Source organism: Megalobrama amblycephala, linkage group LG16 (genome assembly GCF_018812025.1).
Source record: "Megalobrama amblycephala isolate DHTTF-2021 linkage group LG16, ASM1881202v1, whole genome shotgun sequence".
NCBI lineage: Eukaryota > Metazoa > Chordata > Actinopteri > Cypriniformes > Xenocyprididae > Megalobrama > Megalobrama amblycephala.
In genome coordinates, this window is record NC_063059.1 from 19,449,981 (window position 1) to 19,465,379 (window position 15,399).

The window sequence follows — 15,399 nt, forward strand, 5'->3', positions numbered from 1 at the left end:
TGCTTGAGTTGCTCATGGCTGATGACACTGTTCCCTAAGGCCTCGTGACCGTTAGATCTCTGTGTGGATTACCCAAGTGCTGGAGAACACTGCTGCTCCAGCCTGGGAAAGAAAAACACAAATCAACCAAGCCATTGCTAAAGGAAGAGCTTGGAGCTCCCAGCGCATGCCAAGATGTCACAGTCAATCACCATGATCTCAAGAGCTGGACAAGGCTCTGGATGAACTCGTATATGAATACACCCAGAGCCGTAGTAACCGTTTCAAGTCAGTGATATGAGATATTTATATATCAAAACACTGATTTTCACGAGATAATTAGCTATTGTGATAAAACAAGGTCACATTAAAACGATTTTGAGGATACCGAGAAAAATAAAGGAGGTTTTTTTTCAGGGATGTTCATCAAATCAACACATCAAAGAAAGAGTTTTGTGCAATGAATCTTCAACATGATGCTTCAAAGTAAACGTGGCTTCCTCTTCACCCGGCGCGTGCCTTATCCCTGCAGCATGATCTGACATACTCTTTAAGCTTCAAAAATGGCTTAAACCTTTCATTTAGGCAAGGGCAAAGACCTGCTCGATGAAAAGCTGGACTCCAAAAGACGACATAAAGGGAAAGATGCACTAAATATCATCTGCAACTATTCAAACGAGGACAAAGATGTCACACATGCACAACTGCACATGAGCATGGGTGCACCTACATGCATACATGTGTGAATGGTTAAATGAACTGAACTTATTGCATTAACATGGTTGAAACGAAGGGCTTTTGTTTCATCTGGGTTCTGCAGGTCTCAATGTACAACCTCCAAAGGCATCTTTGCCAAGGCAAAAATGCCCCCTTGTGTCAATAAAATGCAACTACACTACAGTACACACCCTCCACATGGACATTGTTGGCTTCTGATGAATATTAACTGACTATTTTAAGGTGTTAAATAACAAAATGTGTATTTTTTAGAACATCTCACCTTCCTGCACTGCTGACGGCCTCTCCTCCTCTCTGATAGGCCACTGTAGATAAAAGAAATGACATTAATGAAGAAAAAATAACATGGAAAACATCTTGCTAAGGGCAAAGAAAATGTCTTTAAAATTTTTCCTTTTGTGTTGCACAGAAAAAAAGCAAGTCAAACAGGTTTGGAAAAACGTGGATAAATAAATACTAGCAGCTTTTTAATTTTTGGGTGAACTATTTCAAGCTAGTAATGCTCATCCAAGCTCATTTTCTTTTATATCTTTCAAGTCCCTGTCAGTGTTGCCAAGTCCGTGGTTTTCCCGCAGAATTGGGCTACTTTTACACTGTTGCTGTGGGTTGTTTTTCATGTCCGCGGGTTCAAGCGACCCCAAATAACATGATATTTAGCCCCTGGAATGCGAATTTTACCAGGGGAACCCTACCAAAAATGTGGATTTTACCCCCTGGGACGTGATTTTTACACGATTGGGCTGATTTTGGGCTAGTTTTGAGTAGCAACTGGGTGGGTTTTGTTATGAAAACCCTGTGTTTCATTTAAAACCAGTAAACGTGTGAAATTAAAGCTTGTTCGGTTGCATTTGCTACTAAAAACAAGCCTTCTCTTTCTCAATCCTTCCCGCCCCTCTCGTCTCTCATCCCTTTAATAAAAAAAATCCCAAAACTAGGTGAGTCAACAGCGGTTACAGAAAGATTGCATGAGATGAAAAATAATGAAAGGGTCTAAGTGTCTTGCTCTGGTATGTAAAAGTCATCCGAGTTCAATCCTCACGCTAGGCCAGTTCCTCTCTCTGTCTAATTGGCCACAAAACTTCTGATGTCACAGCTTCCTATCCAGCGTTAGGGTGGGTGCCTGCGCTTTGATCAGCTCCTTTGCCAGTTCTAACAGCCCTCTTTAGTCAAGCACTCTTCTCTTTAAGCATTTTTCTCCCTCTCTGTCTTTTAGTTTTTACTTCTTTTTATGCTGACAAGTCCATGCGACTGAAGTTCTCTTTGATTATCCATGTAAACCTCAGACTGGGGTTCCTTTCTTGTGGCGAGATGTATTTTTAAAGAGAGACTGTGCCTCCCACACTTCGCCTGGTGTCATATTTGTTTCGAGTTCTGCTGGGCAGAACGAATGTGACTGAAGTGAGTGTTGAGGGACACTTCATTACACTGGCTGAAACACATTATACCGCAGTGCACTTTCCAACGCCAATGGGCAGAAGTCGTCACACTCTAGGGATTGTGGGAATTATGGGCATATGTGCTGTGAGGAAGGTGTGATTACCTGTGGGGGTGAAGGTGAAGGAGGGCACTGCAGACACACAGAACAAAGAGGAAGAAAAAGAACGCATTAATTATTCATCAGATTCATATTCAGAATTATTATTCAAAAATTAAATATTCATCATAGCAGTACTGTGCATTAAACTATGTATGCAGTTATTGGAAAAAGTTTTCAGTTAGGCATTTGCAATTATATTTTACAGTCTCTGATGTAACAGGTCTGTTACCAATTACTCCGAACATTAAAACCTCATCATAAATAGTTCATTTCATTCTCCTTGTTGTCTGAACTCTGTGGTTTTACAGTTGTGGGTTTGTGTGTTTGATTCGATGTATATATCTATCACAGAGAGAAGAAAATATTGATATCTAGATTTTAGGGTATTCAGAGTGGTCGCTTATTCGCCAAAGTAAAAAAAAAAAAAAAAAAAAAGCTCACTTATATATATATATATATATATATATATATATATACACACACACACACACACACACACACATAGATATATATATATATATACACACATATACATATATATATATATATATATATATATATATATATATATATATACAGTACAGTCCAAAAGTTTGGAACCACTAAGATTTTTAATGCTTTTTAAAAGAAGTTTCGTCTGCTCACCAAGGCTACATTTATTAATTAAAAATACAGTAAAAAACAGTAATATTGTGAAATATTATTACAATTTAAAATAACTGTGTACTATTTAAATATATTTGACAAAGTAATTTATTCCTGTGATGCAAAGCTGAATTTTCAGCATCGTTACTGCCAGTCTTCAGTGTCACATGATCCTTCAGAAATCATTCTAATATGATGATTTGCTGCTCAATAAACATTTATGATTATTTTCAATGTTGAAAACAGTTGTGTACTTTTTTTTTCAGGATTCCTTGATAAATAGAAAGTTCAAAAGAACAGCATTTATCTGAAATACAAAGCTTCTGTAGCATTATACACTACCGTTCAAAAGTTTGGGGTCAGTAAGAATTTTTATTTTTATTTTTTTGAAAAGAAATTAAAGAAATGAATACTTTTATTCAGCAAGGATGCATTAAATCAATCAAAAGTGGCAGTAAAGACATTTATAATGTTACAAAAGATTAGATTTCAGATAAACACTGTTCTTTTGAACTTTCTATTCATCAAATAATCCTGAAAAAAAATATTGTACACAAATATTTTGTACAATCTGTTCACATTAAATGTTTCTTGAGCAGCAGATCAGCATATTAGAATGAATTCTGAAGGATCATGTGACACTGAAGACTGGAGTAATGATGCTGAAAATTCAGCTTTGCATCACAGGAATAAATACTGTGTGTATATATATATATATATATATGTTTTTACTGTATTTTTAATTAAATAAATGTAGCCTTGTGTGTGTGTGTTCCAAACTATATATATATATATATATATATATATATATATATATATATATAGAGCAAGCATTCGTGTCAGGCTGCACTCTAACAGGGTACTTTATTAACTTTGACTTAAATCTATTATAACACATGGCCTCGATCTGATCTAAAATCTAGTTTCTTTCATGTTGATCAAAGGCTCCAATAAGCAGATGAACACGGCTGAATCAATCTGAGCGATATGGGGTCAGAATTCATAATAAACAGCCCATCAAAAACATCAAAGTATCCGTGCAGGAAGCTGTTTCGCGTGATGCCGTCAGGATTGTTCTTTGGCAGCGTTACACCGATACATCAGAATTCAACACCTGCTGTCTTCACCTTCTCATCTTCGCATATTTACGGGAAAACAACCTTTAAAAATTGTCAGCCGCCGCCGTCCTTTTCAAATGTCACGTTTATCGGCTGCGCTCGTCTGGTTCTTGGCAGTGCTCTGAGAAAAGATGAGTCTAATAGATTGGCCCGTTTTTTTTTGATGATTTTATCCTGTATGCATGGAGGTTTTGAAGCAGAAGTAGATTGACGCTTGGCAGGCCATATTCAGCATGGGAAAAAGAACATTTGATGGACGATAAGTAAATCAAAATCTCAGAGGTCTGGGAATGATCTGTGTATTTAAACAATTTATCACACGTACACAGGTGAACGCACAAGCACATACTCAGACACACCGCAAGATTGTACATCTCTTCCCAGCCGCCCCGCCGCATCACCCCGTTCCGCCCGGAAAACAGATTACCACGTCATGTGTTTACTATTATCCACCTCTGCTCAAACACGTTCACGCTTAAGAGACTCGCAGCTACCGGTTCAAACATGGCAACCTGTGGATTCTTGTGGCTTACAGAGCAATACAGGAAGTGGGAAACCGAAGCTAAAACCAATACAGAGGCTCTTTTGTAGTGCCAAAAGTCTTTTTTGCATTCTCGCTTGCAGGCACAAAGAACACTACTTTTTGACGGACCTTCTCCAAGCCGTAAGTTTATACACTCATGCACAAATCAGGGCTTAATAAAGATTTTTCCTGCTGGATGTGTATTGGAAAAAAAAAAAAAAAAAAATGCTTCCAAGACTAGATAACATGGGTATAACTAACTAGACTAGGAGATGACTAGACTAAATAACATTATGTAAGTTTGCATGCCATAAAAGCACATGTGATCCTTAATGTTGAGCCTTGCAACTAGTCTTTGTGTCGTGTAAGATGCGTCTTATATAATTCCACCAACATTAAGAAAGAATGTCTCTTTAAAAGCTGCCTGTCAATCTCACGCGGTTGTTGAAACGAGATGTTGTCGAGTCATCCTGGTAAATGAATTCAGGTGCTCTCAACCTTGAAAAATGGACATATTCATTTTAGCTTTTTTGTGCTCTTGTGGTCGACACGTTCAATTAACTTGAATGCGGCCCAGCCTTGGGAGTCTATGAATGCTAACGCTAATGAATGGCTTGGATCTTTTCCTTTAGATTCCTGCCAATAAACATTCCATTAGCTTCATGTCCTTGAGACATGCTAGCTACCACACATTGGAAAAAAAACAGCATTGTTCCGTTCACCATCTCTCATCTCTTCAATGAAGGAGAAAACGGAAAGAAAGCAAAAGCTGCTCTGAATTCAGACTGTAAGGGATCTGTTGTGATTCATCAGGGTCAAAAGAGGAAACGGCCTTTTAAAAGACTGGACCACAGAAGAAAAAAAAAAAAAAAAAATTCTATGGCAGTGAAGGGATCAGACTCGTCTAATTTAAGAAAATTGGACTAAGTCACAAAACCTTGAGTACTTTCATACTAGCTTTAATAAAAGAGCCTGACGTTTGGGATTAAACGTGAGATTACAGAGAAAAACACAAGCAGCTGCACAGCTCAAGGCCAAACACTAAACCAGGGACATTACTAGAGAAAGAAAGAGAATAGTTGATAGTAAAACATCTGCCTCTGACTAACACATGAACACACAAACTCTATATTAAAAGATCAGTTGGATTTCTTTTCTTTGAGACACATGCCACACCTTCTTAATGAAAGCTCATGGACTCATAATTATTAGGTTGGGGTGACTAACTTCTTACTCATTTTTTTTTATGTATTTTTTTAATCATTATATGTGAATAGACTGTAAATTCAGTAGTAAAACATTAACAGCGTTAAAAGAAAAATCAAGTTAACCTCTGAACTTCAGCCTGAAGTGACCGGACTGACCTTTGCGGATGCCGGCGTAGCTGCTGCTGAGGCCGTTTCTCTTCTTACGGTGGCGGTACAGCCAGATGCTGAAGACCATGAGGATGATCCAGCAGGCTGCACCGATGCCTGCGATGAAGGCCGGCTGACGGACCACGTCCGAGATTTGCTGAGAAATCGTATTCTCATCGTCCAGAGGCGGCGGAAGAACACGACCTGACGAGTCTGAGATAAAGACGATGAGAGGTTCATAAAATATTTGATATAAACCAAATCACTGATACAAAAACTAACAGAATATTCCAGGTTAAATAAACCTGCGCCATGCTGTCAATTTCACAAGAATTAATTCAATTTAATATTCAAAGTCAATTAATATAATAGACACCTCGTCAATAAACAATATTTTTTTTGCATGTCAGAACATGTCTAACCTAGAATATTACTTTAAATTTGCATATATAGATTTATACAGTTTATAGATAATAATATTAACAATAATTTTTGACAAACAAAACAAGCCATAATTCAATTTGAAACAAAACAACAACAGAAAAGAATAGTTTTATTTAGCGCTGTTCATTTCACTATAAATTGTATTTCCGATTAATAATGTGAATTTTATAAGAATAAGAATTGGAATGGAAAGTTCAGTGCTTTTATCTATCATGTAAAAAATGAATTATGAATGACAAGACGCTGTCTGTCTGCAACCAAAAAAGCAACTTCCCTTCTTTTTCGTTTCCATTAAAGAGAAACTAGGGCTGTCAACCCAAAAGACATTTCATTTTGTTGACTTGTTTCTTTGTTTTCATCTTTTCCTCTTCATCCCTGTTTCATGTGGGCATCGCTTTCATCATTTGACTATGTTCAATTTTTCGTCTTCTTTTCCAGCCGGGGGCAAACAGGGTTCTCTGAAACCTAAGCATCTCTTCCTCATCCCCTTGTATTCCCTGCTCCGTTTTTGTTAGTCTGTCCTTTGTACTTCCTGTCTCTGAGGTTTTTTTTGTTGTTTGGTTGTGACTGAGACTCTGCTGAGAAGCTAGGCCAGGACAGGTGCGTAGGATGCAGAGATGCAAGAAAGCCCACGGTGTGACACATGCTTTTGAGACCGGCATCCTCTGCTTCCAGTGGCCCTTTTATACCTCGGTGTAAGGCCACAGAAGCACGCTCAGCAGGGGAATCGGCGGCGGTGAATGGAAGCAGATCAGTCACTCTGTTCGAGAGTTCATTCATCCCACACTGCACTTCAATGCAGGAGCAAACCGACTGCCTGAAAATCTACTGTGGATCGGTATGTGTTCAGTTCAACTCTGTACTCATAAACAACTTTGAATGTGGGACGAGTATTAGTATTACCCAGAATGCAATGTAATGTTACTCAAAAACATGCAGACAGCTATATAAACTACCATTCAAAATTTGGGGATTTTAGAAAGAAGTCTCTGCAAAAAAAAACAGTAACATTGTGAAATATTATATAATACGTCTTGTAATCCTCAGAAGTGTCTCTATGGTTTTGTTGCTTGAGTAATCCTGTGTTTGCGTTGGTTTCGTATTTTCTGCTACATGACATGCATTAATCGGTGGGCGGGGCTAAAGAAGCATCGATGTAGAAGTAGGCGTCGATCTTCTTCTGCAGAGGCGGTCTTTCGTCACACCATTACAAAATTCGAAAGTCATTTTTGGACTAACAAGGGAGTTTTGAGTTCTGAAACTTACAGGATATTTTATAGTAAAATGACCTCTTATTGGTCAAACTTGGTGCAAAATTCATGACCCTTTAAAAATCAGCTCATTCTACAATTGAGAACAAGGCCATCAACTGTTTTTCTTAGTGTACTTTAATGTACGTGTCTCTCCAGCAAGGTTTCAACATACTATTTAATCTCTTTCTGTCAAACATCTGACTGTGAATTAGTCTTTTAAGGCACTGTGATTGACATCTTATTAAAAACAGATTTGCATAAAAGGATGGCCTATTATCCACCTGTATGAACTGGCACAACACCAGGCTGTGTCACAATCATTTCCATTTAGTGCAGTTTAACTGCTGCCACCAATGTCTTGAGGCTGAACAAGTTAAAGCTGGTGAGTTTATGAATAAAGAAACTTTCAAAGCAAGGCTTTAAACGGCACTTTACGTGACATCTCTTTTATCCTCGGATGAGAACGAGGACTCTGATAAGGTTGATTTTGTAAATTACATACATTTTGGTGGCTAACCACAAGGCAAGTTACAACCATGCCATTCACAAGCGTAAATGGTACATTTTTTTAAAGAGAAGGCTCAAATAATGGTCATTATCATAAATCTTTCCAGACTTAACGACACAGCCGGGCGTTAAAAAGGGCTGGTAGCTGTATCAGAGTGTTTCAGAAAGCCGTTATCAAGAGAATCAACTGTTATTATTGTGCTATTCTTTAGCTGCAAGTATTGAACAATGGCTGTCGAGCATCTCGGTTAACCAGAACAACCACCCGGTCTGACTCACCTAGCTGGAAGGACGTAGCCTCGCTCTTCACCCCGGGACCGGCCCCGGTGCTGGCTGCCACCTCAACCTTGTACGTGATCCCTGCGACCAGTCCGGGAATCAGAACCGAGTATGTAGAACCATCCACAGTGCGGTTAATGTGGTATCGGCTTTCGTTACCAAGACACCAGATCTGAGGGAGGAAAAATAAAGAAAACAGGATGGAACTTATTAAAAAATCATTTATGTTGAATAGCAAGTCTGTTCTGAACGAGTGAACTTTTGAAGTGATACTAACACAGACTATCCAGTCACATTTTTAATAAAACCCTTTAAAACTTTGAAATAACACATATGGAATTATAGAAATTATGTAGTGCCCACAATTTAATTTTATTTAAAAACAAAACTTTAATTAAACTTAAGAAATGAATATTTAGGATATATTATTATTATTATTTACTTTTAACAAATAACTAATTAGTTACAAATAACTAATTTAAAGCATTTAAGCACATCTTGTGAATAAAATAATTTTACGCTCATGAGAAGAATAAATTTAGTAAAGTGTGTCCAAACATTTGTGTAAAATTATAATTTAAATGAATTCATTTCTATATTTTATATCGAAATTAATTATATTATATATTTCTATATTATTCTATAAAAAACAATTTTAAGCATTTAAAACGAGTCTTTAGAACAAAATATTTTAATATCAAGAGAAGCATAATTCAGTCATGTCTTGTGTGTTATATTATCTCAAGCATTTAAACAGATTTTGATCAAAATGTTTTTTTTGGGATACTGTCATGGGGATATTTTTGATTGGCGATTGTTGTGCAGACCTGGCAACCCTGCCGCCCTGCATAAATTCACACGCTATCATGTAGCGCTAAAGTTGAAACGTGTCATGTAAACAAGATTCACCACCTACAATAACACTCCATATCTGTGGTACCGACATTCCGTCTTCATGTCAAAGGTCTGTTTTTCCCTAACACGAAAATGCAGTTTTCTTTGTTTTCATTGCACGCAGTGAACCCTGGTCTGTTTCCTCCTCTCGGGATGTTCAGCCAGCCGTGCCGTCCAAATGAGCGTCAAAGTGTGTGTGTGTGACCCTGTGCGTGACCAGAGATTGGATCACCCACCCTCACCCTAACACAATCACAGGCCCGGCAGGGGGCCCATTCACCGGTGTGAAATGTGATATAGCCCCCTCTCTGACCGGCTAACTTCCATCACAGGGTCACAGATCTACACTGAGCTCTACTGAATGACACACACAGAAAAAAAAAATGCATTTTTACATGTTTTTCAATGCCGACGTCCCGATTTTCAGAAACGCTAACCAGATTTAGACATCCCTGAAGGCTTCGAAAGGGGAAAAAGTGTAAAAAGACAGAAAGTGAGGTAACCAGAAAGGACTTTCTGAGGGTTCTGAAGTTCTCCTGAGGCACAAAAAAATAAGTGTGCAAGAAAAGTGATTAGCGAAAAATCCTCCTCCGCCCAATTTAACAAGCATGAAATTACTCACTAGCTTCCCTTACACTGCCTGAAAACATTTACCTGGAAAATTAACTGGGACTCAACGACTCAAACCGCGCCTCTTCCCATCAGCCGCGGCCTACGAACTAAATGCTGAAACGCCGCAAACCCATTAAAATTTGAGCGCTTGAGAGGAATATCGTATGAGATGGGCTCTGTTATCTTGTTTGGACAAGAAAAGCACATAAAGACATGCAGAAAGAGAATAAAGAATGAAGGGTACGCTGGGAAATTGCTGCCGCAATTATAATTGTATGTCTAGTCACATTGCGATTGTGCATACTAGCAAAACAGACACTAAAAGACACAAAGCGACTACAAATAAAAATCTAATTTATAACTCTTAAACGAAATCATCTTAAGAAAAATAACGTAGCATTCGTAAGGGAACATTTTGGCACATTACTAATCAGTCAAAAGGATATTTTGTCAAAAAGACCACATGGCAGTTTTATAGTATATATATATATATACATATATATATATACATATATATATATATATATATATACACACACACACACACACACACACACACACACACACACACACACATATGCTTATAAGGGAATGTTCTGACATATTGTTAACCAGGATATTGAAAGTACCCTATATGACCCTCTACCCTGTCTATGAGCACATCTGTCTAGCAAACGTTGTGGTAACACCCCATTTTAACCACTAGGTGGCAGCATGTCACAACAACTAAATCCCCCTCAAAGAAAATCAAACCAATATCCACTAAACTCTCTCCATTCATTCACCAGCACATCATAAAATGAATGGACTGTAATCCAGTAAATATAATTTCCTTTTCCTTTTCCACTTCCTACTTCCATCCTTCATTCGATTGTTTTTTTTTTTTTTTTCACACTCTCTTTGTCTGCCTCTCTCATTGTCTGTTTCCTCTCGTTCGTACCTTATACTCCTGCACCACGCCGTTCTGCTCCTCCTCTGGGGGCGGTTGCCAGGATACCAGGATCGCTGTGCCGTTGTCTCCGCTTCCTGTTACGGTGACCCCCCTGGGAGCGGCACTGGGCGCTGCGATAAGAGACACGAGCAGGATGTTACACACACACCTTACAATATACACATGTTCTTAACACCTTAAATTATATCTATATATATATACATGTGTATGCAGATTTCATGCATCATACATGTACATGTGTGCATTTTGTACACACGCATATGGACTATACTGTACGTCTGCATGCAATAGCTTGTGTATGTGTGTGTTCTCCGAAACACATGTAAGCCCTCATTTTAATAGTACACACTCAGCGGTATTAGTGCACTTAAATAATGAGCAGCGACTGCCAAGCAACATGATTCGGCCGCCCCAGTGCCAGATGCCAGCAGAACGACTACTTGAGCTCAGAATGTTGTCACTGTACTTCACATAACTATTATCCACTTAATTCATACACGAATGTTAACACAAAGCCCTGGAGTGAAACATTTGTTTTGCGTTTGCCGTCATTTCAATTTGCGTTTCAAACAAAAACAGGCGCACAGACAGGAAAAGTTGGGGCAAACCAAATCGCTGCCGTTCTCCAGAGCCACAGTCGGACACACCCTCAGAACAATTAGCACAGCAGTTGTTTGAGCTTTCGGTTTTTGGCTTCTAGTTGGTTGCTTGGCTTTCGTGAAGCTTTTTAAATGGCCTGCTTTGCCCTCCCTCATGGGCCACAGACCACACGTTAACATAAATGAGAACTACTGAATGCAGGCGGACGTCTTTCTTACGCTAGAGGTCTGCGTGGGCATGCGGGAAGCCAGAATGTAACCTGTAAACGTGATCGAAATAACCTAAAAATAATACCAATGTCTATCCATTGCACCCAGGCACAAATGCAGGAAGCAAGAGTGTTCGAATTCACCAAAGAGTGCGCATGCAAAAATATTTATAATTTATATTTATACAAAAAAAGAAAAAAAATTAAATAATTTCTTATTTTATTTGTTTATGAATTAAATATAAAAATATATTATATTCTGTATTATAAACTTAATGGAAGCTTGTTATCGCACAATTCTGACTTTTTTCTTACTATTTTATTATCAGAATTGCGTGATATAAACCCACAACTGTGAGAAAAAAATAGAATTGTGAGAAAAAAAAATCACAATTTTGAGAAAAAAAATTAGTTGCAAGTTTATAGCTCACAATCATGACTTTATAACTCGCAATTGCGACTTTATATCACGCAATTGTGAGAAAATCAGTCCATTTTATTTGTTTATGAATTAAATGTAAAATATATATTATTTTGTGTATTATAAACTTAATGGAAGCTTGTTTCCGCCACCGAATAAAAATAAAAATTGACTTTTTATCTCACAATTCTGACTTTTTTCTTACTATTTTATTCTCAGAATTGTGTGACAAAGTCGCAATTGGAGTTATAGTCAGAATTGTGTGATATACACCCACAACTGTGAAAAAAAAAAGAGAATTGCGAGAAAAAAAAAAAAAATCACAATTTTGAGAAAAAAAATTAGTTGCAAGTTTATAGCTCACAATCATGACTTTATAACTCGCAATTGCAACTTTATATCACGCAACTGTGAGAAAATCAGTCCATTTTATTTGTTTATGAATTAAATGTAAAATTATATTATTTTGTGTATTATAAACTTAATGGAAGCTTGTTTCTGCCACCGAATAAAAATAAAAATTGACTTTTTATCTCACAATTCTGACTTTTTTCTTACTATTTTATTCTCAGAATTGTGTGATATAAAGTCGCAATTGGAGTTATAGTCAGAATTGCGTGATATAAACCCACAACTGTGAGAAAAAAAGAGAATTGCGAGAAAAAAAAAATCACAATTTTGAGAAAAAAAATTAGTTGCAAGTTTATAGCTCACAATCATGACTTTATAACTCGCAATTGCGACTTTATATCACGCAATTGTGAGAAAATCAGTCCATTTTATTTGTTTATGAATTAAATGTAAAAATATATTATATTTGTGTATTATAAACTTAATGGAAGCTTGTTTCCGCCACCGAATAAAAATAAAAATTGACTTTTTTCTTACTATTTTATTCTCAGAATTGTGTGATATAAAGTCGCAATTGGAGTTATAGTCAGAATTGCGTGATATAAACCCACAACTGCGAGAAAAAAAGAGAATTGCGAGAAAAAAAAGGCACAATTTTGAGAAAAAAATTAGTTGCAAGTTTATAGCTCACAATCATGACTTTATAACTCGCAATTGCAACTTTATATCACGCAACTGTGAGAAAATCAGTCCATTTTATTTGTTTATGAATTAAATGTAAAAATATATTATTTTGTGTATTATAAACTTAATGGAAGCTCGTTTCCGCCACCGAATAAAAATAAAAATTGACTTTTTATCTCACAATTCTGACTTTTTTCTTACTATTTTATTCTCAGAATTGTGTGATATAAAGTCGCAATTGGAGTTATAGTCAGAATTGTGATATAAACCCACAACTGGGAGAAAAAAAGAATTGCGAGAAAAAAAAATCACAATTTTGAGAAAAAAATTTGTTGCATGTTTATTATAGCTCACAATCATGACTTTATAACTCATGCAATTGTGAGAAAAAATGTCAAAATTGTGAGAAAGTGTCGCAATTATTCCGTGGTGAAAACAAGCTTCCATATAAACTGAGTCAAAAGTTGTACGCAAGCCAAATATTCACACATGCAAGGCAACAAATGTTCTTCAAAACATCTAAGCAGTCATTTTAATAGCCAAGCAACTGCCAAAAAACTGACTCAAATTTTGTCTGCAAATCACATTTGTCATATCACATTTGACTTGTGTGAAGCGAATGAGAAAGGAATCGTGGGACATTAAGCTTTAAAGCACACAGAGCACATGGTCAGATGGGAGGAAAGATCTCCTCACCTTCCTCGAGGGTCTTGCCCACTTTGATGTCGCTGTCGGTGCCTTGGAACTTCGTTGAAGAAAGGTCGGACTTTGAACTCATAGGTCACGCCCTTCTTGAGCTGGGGGACGACTGCGCTGTGCTCCCCCGGGGTTCGAACCTCAAACATGGCCCATTCCACACGCTGCTGAGCGCCTTCAGGGGACGGCCGGTACATCACCTTATAGCCCTGAATGTACTGAGACTGCTGCTCCACCTAGATGAAAGAACATGGGGACATTTAAGGACAAAACCACTTGGATGTCTTTAAATGCCTGCTATTAATTAACATTAGCATTACCCATGACAAAGACACAAGGAAGCTCTAAAGAAAGCTAGTTTTTAGCTTTTGTGTATGATTAGCTAAACTATGCTTTATTATCAGACATCTTTATCAACATACAGTATTATAATTTGCTATAACTTTGGTTCTAAATACTTATGAAGATGAATATACACCATATTTTCTAGAATATAAGTCACTTTTTTATCACCTAAAACATGCTGTGACTTGATGGTACTTCAGTTTCATGTAAACAATAAATATTAAATTATTTATAATAAATAAACATTGTTTGTAATGACCACCACTGTATATTTATGTTCTGTTCTGAATACCGTTAAATTTAATTTGTTGTGGAGTAAGGGAACTTATATACTTATTTGATGTTAAATGTGCAAAAATCAAATTTGAAGATTCAGATTTGACTTTTTATGTGAAGGTATTTTTATATGATTTTTATATCGGAGGTGTTCAGCACTGGGATCAGTCCATATGGCTGCGGAGAGAGGAGAATTGTACACGCTTGTAAAGATTTTAATCAATTCTTGATCCGCCCCAATAAAAGCAGATGTCGTTTCAGCTGTTTTTGATTAAATACGTATAAAGTGCAAACAACCCAAAATGTTAAAAAGAAACATGCTGGGAATATTTCTGTTCACGTGTGCACGTGTTCGTGAGGTGGAAGTCAGTACGGATTTAACCTCAACTTCAGATGTTTGAACACATAATTAACACTTCATTCATTTGTTCACCATGACACAATTTGTGAGATTTATGATTAAAATGAGATAAAAAGCCAGTGAGTTAAGAAAAATAAACTCTTCTCTTTAAATAAATCTTATTTTTGTACATAATTTTGATTCTCAAGTAAGTACTGTATATCTTACTTCGAGGATGTTTAGATACAGTATTTCACTGGAAAATAAAAAAAATAGTGAGTTAAACTGAATTTCATGTGCCAAGTTCTGACTCACCAGTGTAGGGGGTAACGCATTACAAGTAATGCAGATTACAAGTAATCAGATTACTTTTAAAAGTAACTAGTAATGTAACACATTACTTTTAATTTTATAACAAAATATCGGAGTTACTTTTCCAAATAAGTAACGCAAGTTACTTTGTTTTCACATTTATTGACGAACGCCTCTCCTGTCCCCATGTTGAGAGAAATCGTGAGTGAGTACAGAGGTGTTGTGTGGAAACATGATGGCTATTGTAGTTCTAGAGTAAATGTGAACATGCATTGAACATGTAAATGTGAACATGCAAAACTCAGAATATTACGCAAACCTGCAATAATT

At 36.9% G+C, this 15,399-nt stretch overlaps 1 protein-coding gene and 1 long non-coding RNA gene across 2 annotated transcripts in view; one reads left to right on the forward strand and one right to left on the reverse strand.

The window, feature by feature from the left end:
* The window catches only part of LOC125248852, a 55,024-nt gene that overhangs the window by 39,011 nt on the left and 614 nt on the right, over positions 1–15,399 (forward strand). The gene's annotated exons all lie outside the window — the stretch shown is intronic.
* Positions 1–15,399, reverse strand: part of robo1 (roundabout, axon guidance receptor, homolog 1 (Drosophila)) — a 365,788-nt gene that overhangs the window by 18,900 nt on the left and 331,489 nt on the right. Inside the window, 7 exon segments of the mRNA XM_048160983.1 lie at positions 980–1,022; positions 2,258–2,284; positions 5,905–6,108; positions 8,379–8,550; positions 10,825–10,946; positions 13,797–13,845; positions 13,847–14,032. Of these exon segments, the coding sequence (XP_048016940.1) occupies positions 980–1,022; positions 2,258–2,284; positions 5,905–6,108; positions 8,379–8,550; positions 10,825–10,946; positions 13,797–13,845; positions 13,847–14,032 (803 nt within the window).